This window comes from Atta cephalotes (genome assembly GCF_000143395.1).
Source record: "Atta cephalotes unplaced genomic scaffold scaffold00016, whole genome shotgun sequence".
In the NCBI taxonomy this organism is placed as follows: domain Eukaryota; kingdom Metazoa; phylum Arthropoda; class Insecta; order Hymenoptera; family Formicidae; genus Atta; species Atta cephalotes.
This window is the reverse complement of record NW_012130080.1, coordinates 4,816,555-4,833,062: the sequence shown is the minus strand read 5'-3', so window position 1 is coordinate 4,833,062 and position 16,508 is coordinate 4,816,555. Positions and strand designations below refer to the sequence as shown.

At 34.2% G+C, this 16,508-nt stretch overlaps 2 protein-coding genes across 2 annotated transcripts; one reads left to right on the top strand and one right to left on the bottom strand.

Annotated features, from left to right (window-relative positions):
- Positions 1-1,025: 1,025 nt before the first annotated feature.
- LOC105618354 (ran-binding protein 9) lies at positions 1,026-13,507 on the bottom strand. Its single transcript, XM_012199896.1, has 8 exons — positions 13,306-13,507; positions 5,399-5,754; positions 4,562-4,749; positions 4,212-4,324; positions 3,577-4,008; positions 2,911-3,231; positions 2,433-2,616; positions 1,026-1,887 (listed from the first exon to the last, which is right to left on the bottom strand). Exons 1-7 carry the CDS (start codon positions 13,505-13,507, stop codon positions 2,483-2,485), a joined length of 1,746 nt encoding a protein of 581 aa, XP_012055286.1. The 3' UTR covers positions 1,026-1,887; positions 2,433-2,482.
- A 442-nt stretch (positions 13,508-13,949) lies between these two features.
- Positions 13,950-16,082, top strand: LOC105618353 (UPF0568 protein C14orf166 homolog). Its single transcript, XM_012199895.1, has 4 exons — positions 13,950-14,010; positions 14,558-14,779; positions 15,525-15,626; positions 15,715-16,082. The coding sequence occupies exons 1-4, from the start codon at positions 13,950-13,952 to the stop codon at positions 16,080-16,082; spliced, it is 753 nt and encodes a 250-aa protein (XP_012055285.1).
- The last annotated feature ends 426 nt before the right edge of the window (positions 16,083-16,508 follow it).

Here is a 16,508-nt window from a genome sequence, read left to right as displayed (position 1 = left end):
TTAAGTACGACATATATAGTATATATAGTATGTGTGTATATATATATATATATATATATATATATATATTACAATGTTTCTTTATTACCTAAAATATATGCACTTTGAAAATATCATCAAAAGACTTAGAAAGACAGGCAAGGGGCAAAACGACAATCGGGAACTAATGATTGGAGGGATGACGAAAGTATCCAGGGACAAGGACGTCGGCGATCCTACTGAACAGGTCTTGATGAATAATTCGATACAAATGAGCAGGTTCGTCGTCAAATATATCACCAGTCGTATAACAAAATGAATGCTTTAACAAATTGAAATAACAACGATGATCAGTCCCAAAATTAATTTTCGATCAGCTTGTACAATAGGTTTTAGGTGAATTTACACGAAGATCCTGACGGGATAATCGCGATAACAACAACATGTGCGACAAAAACAAAATGACTTATAAACCATCTTGGCCAAATCATTGCTGTATTCGCACATATTCATATTATAGCTCTATCTATAGTACATAAAACAATAACACTAAAAATTATTTAATTCGAGTAATTCTATTTTAATTAATATGATTTTTTTGTATATATAGTAAATTATTGTATTTAAACGCACGCTTACGCCTAGCTGCATATGATTTTCTTATTTGTGATTCTTTCTTTTTTTCTTTAATAATATATATAATATAATAATATACTATGTCGCATATAAAAAACAATTACTTAATATAGAGTACAAGATCGTTTCTTAGTTAAGTTTACAGATTTTTTGTTTTTCGCAACTATTTATATAAACGTAAGACGTCATCCATTTCTAAAATGAACATGCTTCCGCCGCTCCCAGAATTGCGAAAATCAAGATACAAAGAGCAATCTTCGCGCCGACTCGTCAAAATAATATCAAGGAAGAAAGATATTTTCTTTCGTTAAGGGTGCGTTATGTGAAAATTAAGTAGAATCATTAACATCTGCGAAAAATTAGTTCGGTTCGTGCAATGAATTTTCTTTTTTCTTTTTCTTTTTTTTCCGAAGCGAACAGAGCGCAATGTATAACAGTACGTCATTTATAACTCCTCCCTTCCATCAGCAAAAATTTTGGTTACATCTAATCAAATTTGGATGTTTGATTGATTTTCTGTTGTTGAATACACTTGATACAACTCGCGCTTAAATGCAAATGAATTTGATTACACGTTATCCTCCAATGTGACGCATTCTACACGATCTAACGCGAGAATCTCGACGGTATGACGATACGAACGATAGTCTCATAGAAGCATCACCTTTGCATGAAATGATTTTTGCTTCCAACAGTTATTTTCCTATCGTGTCGTCACATTGCACAATGCTTGCGGCTAACTAACGATGCGCGAGTTATCGTGATTTAGATAACTATGAAACATTCGTTCTGACACCATTGCGCGTAACATCCAGATAACGTCGCAATTTAACATCTGAGTAGATCGCAAATAAAGATAAACTGACGTCGGATACAAAAACAAAAGAAAGTAAAAAGGGGGAGAAAAAAGTAAAGGGATACAGAAAATCATATAAATAATCACAACAATGTCAAAAATATGGTGACATGGTCGACCACGGTACATGTGCGATCGGTCACCGGGAACGGGGGATCACCCATCATGAACTGCCGCTTCTCGTTCTTGGTCGGCGTGGTAGTTATCCAAAGTGACCGTCCACCCAATTTAAGCTAAAAATTCATGAGGTGTCATTTTGGCTGGCAGGTCTGAGCGTTCACCTTGTATGTTCGTGTCTGTGGTGTGAGATCGAGCCAAGGCACCGATGAATCCGGCTGCTCTAGCTGAAGAGGCACGCGACATCGCGATGTTGCTGCGTTAACAGAACAATCTGCTCCACGTTCCGCCTCTGCATCCTACAAGATTCCTTCTCTCAGTGTTTATTGCGACCGGGAAAATCCGCATGCATATCAGAGATACGAAAGACATAATGCAATACTATAATAAAGATGGAGCCGCCGCGCCCGAAATCGAAACGATTTTCAAACTAGTGCACAGAGCACTTCCTACCTTAATTTTTCTTTGTATGGAGTTTCCATACCTAGATAAAAAGGAAAATCCGCGTTATTTACCTAGAAGAGAGTTCATTTCTTAAACATTTTATTCACTATACAGAAAAGAGTTTCTTTTACACTTCTTAAATATTTTATTTTATATAAAATTCATTTCAGAAGATTATTCACGACATATTTTTATTTTTTTATACTCAAGCTAAGTCTCATTAACGCGTCGAGAAATTTGTGTTACTTTTCCTCTTCTTTAGATAAACCGACTATCGTTGTCAACTACTCGTATATTTCACTCTCGACAAAAATAAATATACAAGCGTGTACTTCTCGGTGAGCCAATCCGGGTGATTTCGCGATTCTTGTTCGCGTAAATACAAACGAATATTACTCACCATACTCGCACTTGTAGAAGAAGCGGACGTAGCAGCAGAGGTAGGCACCGTCAATATTGGATAATATTATCTACAAATGCAAATCCGCAGGCCCCTAAGCCATTCATCGACATCACGCGAACAAGCTCCCTAGCATGAGATGCTGCGACTTCTAATGGCGGATGACGGGATAAATTAATAGACTCTGTTGAGCATAACAATCGTAACATTAGATTGACAATCACATTTGTCAATTACATTAACAAATCAGAATTCCAAAATGATTAATTTTCTAGTTGCTCGAATTCCATTGCTCGTAATTGTAAACAATAAAATAGAATTTAAATTTGATGTAACAATTATATAAATAAATAATAAGATAAAATCATCAATTAATGATAACAAACTTATGAGCAATCTATTTTATTCCTTCACGCAAAGCACTTTGACTCCATTATTAAACATGTTATTATGTTATTTTACATGATTGGTTTCTTACCAAGAATAGCAGAATTCAATCTCGCGCAGACTGTTTCTCTTTCCTGAGGATTCAGTTGCCAACCAACCGGTGAATTCCACGGATTGGAATATGCTAACAGACTGAAAGCGTCCTGCAACATTTTTTTATTGCTTTCATTCTTTCCGAACTGCTGTCTCAGGTTCACCGACTGTGTATACAATTGTTTGCCGAATTCCAACATTTTCTCAATCGCTTGCTTGTTACCACCGCACAACTGCTTCTTGTTACTTTTGCTACATGTCACAGTATCAGCGATGTTACTGCTTTGCTGTTGACTCTGATTGGCACTATTATCGATTTCTGCAAACAATAATGAACAATTATAAGTGAAACAATGTTTATCCGTCCTAAATACTACAATCTACTCGACATTCTAAACATAACTCGACAATATATATAGGATATATATTAGACAGTTGATAAAGAACATTTATATAATTGAACAATTTATATAGGACATTAATAATTTATGAAAAATCATAATTACGCACATCTATTCGACAATCATTACATCTATCATTTTACTTTATTATTCCGCTCGTTAGTTCCATTTATTTGTTATATAATAAATTAATTCCTAATATGATCGATTTAAACACTTTATCTAAAAAATGATTCGCGATATCAAATATATTGAGATCTCACCCATATCTACATCCTCCCCATTTTGACACTTGTACCCATTCGAGTCCAGATTACCATTCTGATACCCGTTACTATTCTTGATACCATTTACACCAGTGACGCTGCTCTCCTCCATGTCTACATCATCTTCTATCTGACCGTTGACGAACTGTGGGCTGGTGCCGTTTATCGTATTATTGATATTCATCTCTTCCACAGTACCAGTCGGATTTGCGGACTTCACGTACGCTTTGGTCGATTGTATCACACTGGTCTGATTAGGGTTGCCATTCTGACAGACATCCGAATCGTTGCCGTTTACCATTTCTACGAACTGACGGCACTTGAGTGCGAATAACAGGTTCGGGTCTCGATCAAGAAGACCGGGGTATAACCGATTGGTCACGTCTATCGCTTCGCCAATGCGACCAGATTGTATCAGCTTTATAACCCCTATGGATCAGTGAATCACAATGTAAAGATAAAGTATAAATTTAATAACTGGACAAACAGAATTGTCACTTCCTCAAATTTTAAAGTGCAATTTAGATAAATTGTATATTTGTAACTTTTTTAACATTTATTTATTATTTTCTCTTCCAGATTTTCTTTTCGGAGGAGTGACAATTCCGAATGAGCGAGATTGTAATACCTACTCTGTCGATTTTTGATAGAGGTATAATCCTCCTCGAACACCTGACCCGTGCTGCTGGCGAATGCCTCGGCGCTGTCGAGATACCCATGATGGACGAGATACGTACACACCATTCTGTCGAATTCGTACAGAGCTTCGTTAACTCTCGAGAGATATCGCGAACATTGGTCCGTGGCGACTTTTTCCCGCTAACTTCCTCGATTTATCCGCGCAAGCATTTGGGAAGAACTCTCGCAAATCAAGGAGGATCTTAACGGACAACAATGACAAACGAAGGAGGAGCAAAAGCAACCACGAAGGGAGTGGAATCACGCACCCTGTCCCCGTCTCGTTTTCTGGTCGTATATGTACCTGTGAAGAGTCGTCTGCCACTGCCCCTGGCCATGGTCTGGCATGGGATAGTTTATGATCTGTAATCTCGTCCGTACGCGCAGTTCGTTGATCATGTCCCCGATGTCGAAAACAAACGGCAATTGTCCAAAGTTTGCATCCACCACCTCGCCCGGAGTCTGCAGACCGACCGTCGGAAAGAGATTGGGCTGTGAAAGTGAATTTTTAATAGAATTTCGCTTCATCATAATACACGAATAATACGTAATAAATAAATCTCGGCACTTTAGCAATATTAAAGTAAGTTAGTCCTAATCAATTCTTGAATCCAGTGGACTCAGATATTTTTTTCAATTACGTTGTGAAAAATTGTTCTTAACAAATGTTTTTTTACAACCTTATATAATTTTAAATTACATAGTCTTATTTCTCGGATTTTGATTTTCAATGTAACAATAATTGTTCAATTAATTTTAAGCAAAGATACATTAATTTAAAATACACTACATCCGCGAACATCAGTTAGGAAATTTCAAAGCAAATACGATTAGAATTAAAAATCTATATTTTTTATTATGAAATATAATTTGTTATGCATATTTGTGAAATTTATCAAATAATTTAATGATAAATAGTACATAAGTAAGTTTTCTTTCTATGAATAAAAAATATAAAAAGAGAAGAAGATTGATGCATTATATATAATTAAATTTATAAGAAATGAAAGGTCCAAAGATAAATTGCCTCTGTTCCTATGAGATTTGAGACCTTTGATTCCTCCTACTCTGGGTTTCTTTTATATTTGTCCTTTTCAAGAAAATTATTTTTTTTATATTATTAATACGGTGAGTGGCTTACAGGAAGGTCCGTGAAGGCGATGCCCAAATGATGGCCATTCTTTGTGTAGAAGGCGGTGTTGTCAACGAGATTTACACCGCAACCGATCACGTCGCCGGTGGTGAAAGTCGGTCCGTAGGGTTGTCCAGTACCACTTGAGCAGAAACTGTGTCCGTCGTCACCGTGGTAACCATATGAATGTTTATCCCAACCAGGAAGTCTATTTACATTGACGCCGGAGGCTGAGAGGCCGATGCCCATGTAACCATCGCGTCCCTTGCTTACAATCTTCACCTCGAAGTAATACAGGCCGCAGGCGGCCGGTATCGGGTACGTTGTGCGAACACTGGCAGCATCTTTGTGGGTTTTGCCGTAACCTGAGAAAACAACACGGCCCCGACTCTCTTTAAAGGAATCGGTGAGTCCGACGATATAGGTATTCCGTATTGCATGAAAATTTAGATTGCAAAATGAAACATGTTAAAAATAAAGAAAGACAGAAGAAGAGACAGAGAGAGAGAGAGAAGCGAGAAAAAGATGCAATCATGAGTGGGATGTATATCTGCGGTTTGAGATTAAAATCAAGGTCGTCATGCAACTCGAGAGATGCAAGGACGAATATCACATGCGCTCATATATATCTTCCTACCTACTCCTCTAGCACTTTATAGAATAATATGTATTATCAAAATATGTTAAAATTAGAGTTGGGTAGTAACTAGTTAAAAGTTAAAAAACGTTAAAGTTAAAAAAAAGTTAAAAGTTAATAAAAAACTTTTAAACTTAACTTAGTTTTAAATTTTAAATTTTAAATTTAAGTTACTTTTAAACATTAACTTTACTTTTTTTAAGTTAAAAATTTTTTATCTCTTAAATATCTTAGAAAAATAATAAGATATAAGACTAAGGACGTATATTCGTAATTTGTTCATATTTTAAGACAATCTTAAATAATTTCTTCTAAGACCATCTTTAAGACCATTTTAAGTAATTTCTTAAAATGCTAATATGGCTAATGCCTCTGATTGGTTTATGCGGTTATGCCATAAACTTTAGTCCGGATCTACAATAGGTGTTTAAGCCGTAAGTCATAAGAAAATTGACCAATTACAGTCAAATATTTTTCTCGCATTCGATTGTAATTGGTCAATTTCTTATGGCTTAAGATTTATTAAAAAGTAAATCATTGATTTTGTATCTTCTTCATGCTTCATCTTCTTCGTGCTAACTGTTTTTTTTAAGTTATATAACTTATATCATTATGTGTTATATACTTATATCGCATATGAATAAAAAAATTAAAAATTTAATTTACTTAATAATCTATATTGTAGTTATTTAATCTCATTTTAAGAAAAATTAAGATATTACGATTTAAAAAATAATTTTTTTCATAATTAATTTTTTTTTTAACTTAAGTTGAATTAACTTAATTCAATATTGACTTAACTTACGTTAAGTTTTTATTCCTTCAACTTTTAACTTAACTTTATTAATTTTGTAAAGCCATTAATTTTAACTTTATTCAGTTGAAAAAAACATTAACTTACCCAACCCTGGTTAAAATATATGGGAAAAATTTATTTACATATTGAAAGGTAATCTATTTATTCTCTTTTATACTATGTTTCTTCTTAAATTTCTTAAAATATTCTATGTAAAAATAGTAGGATAAAATTATCACAAAATAAATATGAAAGATTTACATATTTTATTTATCTATAATACTATTCAAAATACTAGATTTTAAGAAATAAATTTGTAATTCAAAATTTTTATTTATGAATCGTATACATTATCATTTTTTATTTTTGTTTTCATATTACGGAGATTCTCGTGTTTGATGAAATATAAGACAAATCTATAATATACATGTAATACAAAAGTTAATAATATCAATAATATCTAGAAAAAATTTCATTGACTTTTACCGTACCATTTTGAAGATATTAAGATTTAATTCTAAATTTATAGAATTTTACATTACAAGTTGAAGATATAATCTTATTCTGTAATTATTCTCTTTTAAATTGAGACACTTGCGTAAGACAGCAATTTAAAAATTGTTATAATTATAAAGTAAATACTTAAGTTTGTTCTCGTAAAGTTTTATTTAAACTTACCGTACAGTTTACAACAAGAAATTCATATTTTTTAATGAAAAAAACTAGAATATATGTCAAATGGACGATGCGTATACATCAAATGAGTATCTTACAACTTTTATTTTGTCATTTTGAAAATATTTAATAACATTACAAAATTAACAATAATATTATGTATAATGACATAATGATATTCTTAGTAATTGCTAATCTTTTTTAAAAATATTTTTAAAAACTTTACTTTTGGAAGAGGCGAATTTTATCGATTATATACAAAAAATTTATATCATTTATCAATTTATTTATTTTTATTTTATTGTTTCAAATGTTAATTTCTAATCTTTTTCTAAAATGTTTTTAAAAATTCTAGTTATGGAAGAAACAGAATTTCATCAATTACATAAAAAATCTACAAATGGAATGAAAAAGCGAAATGAAAGTGGAAGTAGAGATAGATTATTAGAAATATATTCTTATTTGAGAAAGAAGAAACATTCAATATCTTATATCTATGTATTTCTCTAATTGTAACGCGTTCGCTGGAGCAAGTTTAACTAAATTGGCTGACCATCTAAGTCTACATGTCAAGATAAGGATAAGAGAGCTATGGTCACCTTCGAGATACGCTATGTACCTTGGGTACGACGTGAAATATTGATTTCGAGCTGCATGCATTAATGCCGCGAGGAAAAGCGACGTGATCTAGAGAAACATCGAAGTCATCGCAAGCAAATGACCATTTCATGAAATGATCATTTCCCTTCACGCATCATAACGTCCAAGCGATGTATTTTCGGTGCGATATGGTACGATGTTCGCGCGATGATGATAAACAATACTTCCTTTAGGAAGCAACTTTCGCCTGTGTTAAGTAGAGGATCTCGGCGCACGCTTATATAATGAGATACCGCAGTCATACACGGGGTATTACATACGTGCATTTTTTCTCAACAAAATTAAATATTAATTTGTTGACGATTAAAAATTCAGGCTTTCGATTATTGTGACTTACTGTTTCGATCTTTTAATATCTTATAAGTTGAACAAAATTAATGCGAAAAACTTCATAACTGCGAAAACTACAAACATTATGAAACTACAAATGGATTTGCAGAAGAACATGATTTACCTAGGTAGATGTATGTAGGGCATTAGGTCATCGCGCGGCACATCGATGCAATATTACAAGCTTATCCACGATCTGTGATCTATGAGTTTCCGAGTGTTAGGCGCATGTCTTTTGCCCTTACACAGCATAATACACCGTACCTATATGCTCCATCGAACATCATTTATGTAGCTTTCGGAAGCTTCATTAAAGCATTACGCCCGCATTTTATCTTCTAATTAACTTGTGATTAGACTTATACTTTATTTTTTTATTCTCTGATACTTTAAGGCCCAATTTTTATTAATTATCTGATTAACTTGTGGTTAAGCTTAATCTGATGTTTTTTATCCCACTTTATCTATGATGATGTTATAAGTGAAACATCAGGTTAATCACGAGTTAACCAGATAATGAAAAATTGGATCTTAAATTAGATTAGAGAATAAAAAAATAAACAATCCTATTCTTTATGCAAAAAACAGTCTTCAGCAACGCTGTTGTATCACGTAATACCTCTGACGTAATATATCAGCGTTAGTAAAGAGACGAATTATTTCTCTGAAACCAGTATTTAGTTCGAATCAAAATACGAAGTATTTACTTGTTTGACTGACTATTATCATATTTCTTTTCATTTTTTAATGTAAAATAATATGTAATGATGTGCATTATTCCGCGTATAGAATTGGAATATATACATATATATATACAAGCTAGTGAATGCGTCAGTGTTGAGGTATAAATTATTTATTATTTGGAGTTAGTTAAATATTAATTACACATACTGCACGTAATGGAAAATATTATTTTATTGATTAATTATACATTATAAAAAAAAGGGAAAGCTTTTATCTTTAATTCTGGCATTAAATTAGATAAATTATCACGCTCTAATAATATGATTATATTAAAAATTAATGATAAGGTAAAATGATGATAAAAAGAAACGAGTACGTTTTTTAAATGCAATCTTTCTTAGGCAATTCTATATCTTTAAACGTGCACTCTTTCTTAGGCAATTCTGTATCTTTAAATAATTCTATATATAAAGAGATGTGTACTAGAAAACAGAGTAAATCAATTAACTTCTCCGCTAACTATAATTAATGTTTGCAAAAACAGCTTTTCGGATTTGTTAACTTTCGCAAAAATGGCAAGCATTTATGATCAGACAGCTCATAAACTCCAGAGACTGGAAGATGAAGTGTCTAGAGTGGGACGAAGATCAAAACAAGGTCCGATCGGTCTGTGTTTACGAGATTAAAGAGCGACACGTGCAAGGAAAAAGAGAAGTTGATGGCTAACGGTAGATGCACTATTACGAATGACGACGACGGCCTTCCGCTTTCTCAGGCACTCCCATGTAAGGAAAGCCACGTGCACTCGTTATAAACAGTTACATTCACGGCTCGCCGATATGAACAGCTTATATATATGTAGTTGAATCTTATACTGAATTTCGCCAAAATTGTTACCACGAATAGCATGTAAATGACAGGTGTTTCGACAGCTCTTCGATATTCACAATGATTGCAACTCTTTAGAAATGAAATAGTACAAGGATGCTCAAAATGCGTCATGTTATAGTCAAATATGATTACGATTTATGATTATCGCTATACGTAGAATTATTTTATTCTATTAGCAGGCAGTTCAAATGCCGCTGTATATATTTCTTCTTATCTAATATGATACTTGTTTAATAATATGGGATTTTAAAGGATTTTAAATTTTTTTATTGTGAATTTTGATAAATAAATTTATATCTATAAAAAAGTAAATTAATTCAATTCCAGTGATAGTAAAAAACTTATTAAAATTTCACAAATATATAAAAATTTTTTAAGTTTTTTTATACAATCCGGGACAATATAAAAAATCTGCAGTGAAATTCGAAGAGTGAAATTCAGATTGCTGATGAAAGATGAAAATTTCTGTCGACGATTAATAATTCTGAATTCGTATTATGTTTCCTAAAAAAGAAACGTCGAGCTATCGAATAGCGGTCTTAGGCGAAGCGGAAAAAAATACAAACATAAATATCACAAATGAATATGCTTTAACTGTAGAAATACACGAATCAAACAAAATTCTTTTAATTCATTTCAAACGGAATTTGCTTTAATAGAATTTCGATGTGAATGAAATATTTATGTTGCAAGCTGAAATTGCCTGAACGTGTGCTGCAGCTCTTTACAACCTCAGAAGCAACGATCGAAGTTAAATTAAAGGATTCAAGCGACGGATATTATCGACGCGCAGTATGGCTAGGGTCGAGTGTACGCATGCATTATGCTTCATGTCTGCTGCATATTGTAACTTCTTGCAGCTCACGCTCTCCATTCATAATAATCAGAATTTCATCAGAGATCGCAACTGCTTAATCACACTCAATGAATGTTTATCTTACTATCGGTAATTATGAAGATACAAATGCCGACGAATTTTTTATGTTTAATGAATTTTACGCATAGACACGCGCTGTTCGTTTTGCAAGTTCATTTTGCTATATTAGATAGATTTTTTTAAAGAAAAAGTTATACATACATATACAGCGAGCGTTATTCTGTATAATAATTACGTAGGTTTGAAACAAACATTCATAATTTAATTTTCATTTTGCAGCTACATCGCATTATTCTTTATTTGAAAATAATTTATAATTATTATTCCGCGTATATATAATTACAATATAAATAATAAATATCATTTTGAGATAATCACACATTATTCTTCTATCTATTCTACACGTAAAAATAATCATCAAGATGTCATCGTTATTATTTGCTCTCGTTAGCAAAATAAATATAAAGGAATTGTCTGATGGAAGTTTCTTGAACAAAAAAAAAGAAAATACCTTTTAAGATTATCGTTGACGTATCAATTGCTCGCGAAGTAACCGAGCAAACATACGACAATTGTTTATCTCTTTCGCTTCGTTTTCTCTCAACAATCTTTGTGCGCCGGATCAAGGAGAACAATATTTTCGTTCGCTGCACGACACATCACGTTCGTCGAGCGTGAACACGCTCGACCAAAGCCGATATAGCGCATTTACGTTTTAAATGCCTTTTAACTTTTCTTATTCCGTATAGCACGGTGCGCCAAGGAAAGCCGATAAGTGGCATCGTGTTTCGTGCCGCTGTCGTCGTTGCCGTCATATAACGTTACGTTGCAGCCGAGCTTGCGGCACACGCCAGGAATCCAGAGGATACACCGTCTATATAACGAGCAAGAGGGAGCGCAAAGAAGGCAAGAAAAAAGGGCCTTCAGCCATTTCTGGCATCGTTCACTCTTGATACGAGAAAAGAAACTTGTCCGTAGGAAGAACTCATGGGATTTGAATGCACGGAGTGTTGAGCTCTCCGTTGAAAAATGCTTGCATCACGTCGATACTTAAACAACCTCCTCTGGCAGGAGGAATGGAGGATTATTCCGTAGCGATAATCCTCCATTCTTCAATCTGGTGGCTAAACATCGTGTAGCAGCTCTCCATTTTCCGCCATTAAATAATCTCGGCGATCAAGTATCAAGTTGCTGACGCAGCAGCTTTGCTTCTTCAATTCAAATTCTTTGTTTATATAGCGATCCGCGATTTAAATCTACTCAAACTTGTGCAGTTATCTTTCTAAAAAAAAAAAAAAAAAAATATAGAGAAAAATAATAGTTAGATTGTTTCAAGAAACAATTTATTATATTAAATGTTGACGTTTTATGACTGTTTCGATCAATGTAATAACTTTAATCTTATTTTTTATCTTATTTTTATCTTATTTTTATCATATTTTTTATCTAACTTATTATTTCCTAGAATTAAAAGATTCTAAGAATTAAAAGTAGATTAAAGAGTAAATTAAATCGAGATTAAAACTAATCTACATTGACACACCAAAAAGAAAATTAGTCGTTTAATTAAATTAATTTAGTTTGACTTTATTTTTTTTTATGAAGAATGTATGAATATTTATATTATATTTGACTTAAATACATACAATTAATTTGATTAAAAATTTTTTTCAGGGCAGAAATGGAGCACGGGACACCCTGTATATCAACGTGAAATTCGATGTGAACGGGAGGGAGGGGAAGGGGGAGGGGGCGGCGACAAGCCCGCACGGGATGTCGACGAGAATCGGGGCGCGGGGTCTAGCCCACATATCATTTTCACGTCGACGTACGTAGCTGTCATTGACATTGTGCGTACCCGTGTTCCATCTCTTTCGGTTCCTCTCTCTATGTATCGCTCTATCTCACTCCCTCCCCCTCTTTCTCTGACATTTCTTTTCCCTAGCAGACGCGTCGACAGAAATCGACGAGCATCCTGCAGGAGGAGGCACCACGAGGATCGACCGCGGTGGCGAGGAAGGTGTCATCGCGTCGACGATAACATACGAGGACGATGACGAGAGCGACGCGGAAAGATTTCGACCGCGAGGGACTGGCTGACTGATCAGCTGATTCCTTTGTTTAGGTCGCTGACACACGCTGAAATAGCGCCCTGCCATTTTCAATCGATCGACCGTGCCTGCCCCGGGAGCAGCCCAATCGCGGGGCGACACAGCAGAGGCACGAGGCTGGAGACGGGCGTCCGGATGGCCCGCGGCACGGCGCGGAAGTCCATACCGAGGACGCGCACACGCGTGTCCGCGCGACGAAGGAAGCGCATCGTCTCGCGCGCGCGGAGGTCGCGCGCTGACGGGCTACCCACGTACCTTTGTAGTGAACGCGAAGATTGTTTTGCGACAGGCCTATGTAGCTGTACTTGTCCTTGGTGCTCCAGGAACGTGGCAACGGCGTCTTCTCCTCGTCCACCATAGGATAGAGCAGTTTTAGCCGGTCTATGGGTTGGCTTTGCCCCGAATTCGTTTTCCCAGGCTCCATAACACTCCGTTCATCGCTGGTGGCCGCCATCATTGTCGTCCGCTGCCCCACTCGCCCCGCTCTGGCCTCCGCGATCCACACGATTCCTGGACGCGACTGCCGTTGCGCACGTCCGCACGCGCAACTCTCACACAGCTCACACAGCTCTCGCTCTCGCTCTCGCAATCGCGGATGGCACCAGCAAGAAACCAAAGAAACGAGCGACGGATAGACGAGACTAGCGTGCCACCTGCTCGCGCCGCGTGCTCCGCCCCCTTTTGGCCGCCTTGCGCATCCAAATCCATGCTAACTCACGCCAGTCACGCCACTATGGAAAAATAAGAGCATCTTTGCCGAATCCGCTGTAACGATTGGAGACAAGTCAAGACGAGTTGACAGATTCGACTTCGATTCGGTTCCCCACGATTTTTCGCCTTGCAAGGACTTTTCTGCGAGAGCAGTGCATTCACCGATCTTTCTAGGCGAATAATTAATAATGTTCGAGAGAAAATTAAAGGCACTTGGTTACTTGGAATGGGACAAAGTCAACGGAAATAGTGAGCAACTATTTGACACATGTCATAACCTATATAAATTCATTAAAAATCAGGAAATATATACTAATATAAATACAGTTGCAAGTCTTAAGTCACTTTGCGCGATGTAATTGGACGGTGCAGGCATTTACCTATATAGACGATATTCATAGTCCATTTTTATTACAAGATCATCTTAAATAATTTCTTAAGATACTAATATAGTTCTATAACCAATATTATATCATAAAACAGTATTTATTACCGATTTTTTAGGATCGTTTTAAGTGCAATTTTAAGATGTAAGCCAATCACAAAAGTTGTATTTAGCATTTTAAAACATTACTTAGAATAAGAACGACCTGTGAATATTGGCCTGTGATTGATTTGACTTCTTAACTGTAGGTGAACTATTTTTCTTTTAGAAGATACAATCAACACGAACGTTGTTTTATTTTCCTTAACAATTATTTTCCTTCAATGAATAACAAAGATAAAACGTTTATGTCGACCGTGTCCTTAAGCTTCTTAAGTACTATAATATTGATACAATATTATAATGTTCCAGATACTCAGCACTTCAGAAAGGTGATTGTATGGTTGGAAGATCAAAAGATACGTCATTATACTATAGAGGACCGTCAGAAGTTGAGAGACATTACATCCTCGGAATGGCCAAAAACTTTCGAAAAATATTGCAATGACGTTGACTGCCCAATAACTAAGAACGAGATTGATCAATTAGAATGGTTTATAGGATATGCTATTTGGCTAGAGTTTGGAGATGACTGTAAGATTTATTTGAAATAATTAAAGCTTTTTTAATGGTTTTTTATAATAAGCCATTACCTAAGTTTTAAGTCTTAAGCCATAAGAAATAGACTAATCACAGTTGATTATTCTTCTCACATTCGACTGTGACTGCTAATTTCTTATGACTGAAGACTTGAAGCTTAAATAATGGCTCTAATTATAGAATGTGTGTAAAATGTTTACAAAAGAATTTCGTGTAATATCAAGTTCTGATTTTAATCAAGCTTGCTATATTTATATAATAGATAAATTCAGAAAATATTAGTTGCAATAAATAAACGATTTCAAGGAAGGAAATTACTCCTCCAAAAAATGTTTTATACAAAAGTTTTATAATAAAATAATATTCATGTCAATATTTTTTTAAAATAATTATATATATATTTTTTCCAAAATTATTTTTCAAAATATTAATATAAATAGAGATAATTTCATTATAAAACATTTTTCGACATGTTGAATAGTTATTGATATAAAAAAAGCTGGACTACTTTATATATGATATAATGTTACTTCTTAAAACCGTTTATTGGACGCAAATGATATTTTCTAAATTCGTATATTTATGTAACTCATGTATATAGTTCCATTAAAATCTGAATTTGAAACTTCATGAGCTTGCTTTGTTAGAATTATTTGTGTAAAGTTTCATAAGAATTTGAATAATTATTGGTTGTCTAATCAATAAATAATAAATATAATGAAATATATAATTTATTTAGGCCAAAAATATCAGCAAGTCATAGGAAGAAAAGCAAAAGATGTGAAAAAAGAGATGAAAGTACCTAGTATCAAGTCCACGAATCCTCTAGATAATTTAGATTGTAAGTATATCTTGCGCTGCACAATACTTAACATAGGGATGTATTATGTGAAAATATTTAAATCTCTCTCTTTCTTTATTTTTTTCAGTTGACAGTGATGCTTTCAAGAACGGAATTAATTCGATTGCCAAGTTACTGAATGTACCGAAACATTCTGATCATCTTATAACACTACAAGCATGCAGCAAACTCGTGTGCAACAAGTTGAACACGGATGCGATTAAACAATCTAATAGTGCCGCGTATGCCAAAAATAAATCTCTGACAAAAACAATAGTAGGACCTAGCTTTAATATGGGCGACGGGATGTTAGACAATGCCGCCAAAGGTCTTGCCTTATTATACATTCAAGACCTCAGGAATCTTCAGACAAAGATTAATGAGACGATAGTCGCTGTGCAAAATATAACGGCTAATCCAAAAACGGATACCAAATTAGGAAAAGTTGGTAGATAAATGGTCATATTCCAGAAAAATAAAAATGGATTCATAAATAGCTTGTTTAGAATTTTTTAATACAAAGAATATATAAACTACATTAGATTAGCAAAATATTAATATTTAATGCGTACACATCTCAAAGCAATTTCAAAAAGCATTTGTACTAGAAAGTGAATATCTTTGATTTTCTAATGTAAATGTTAATTTATTTTTACTTTATGCTAATCTATAAATATATCGTTTTTGCAAAGAAATGCAAATGTGTTACATTTGATTTTCTCTCGTATATATGTTATGCATGGATTACTAGTGTAACGAAAAACAGTCAGTATGTTAAAATCATGCTGTTAATTTATACGTAAATATTAGAAATATTAGAATAGCATTTTTTATCGTATTAGAATATATATATATATATATATATATATATATATATATATA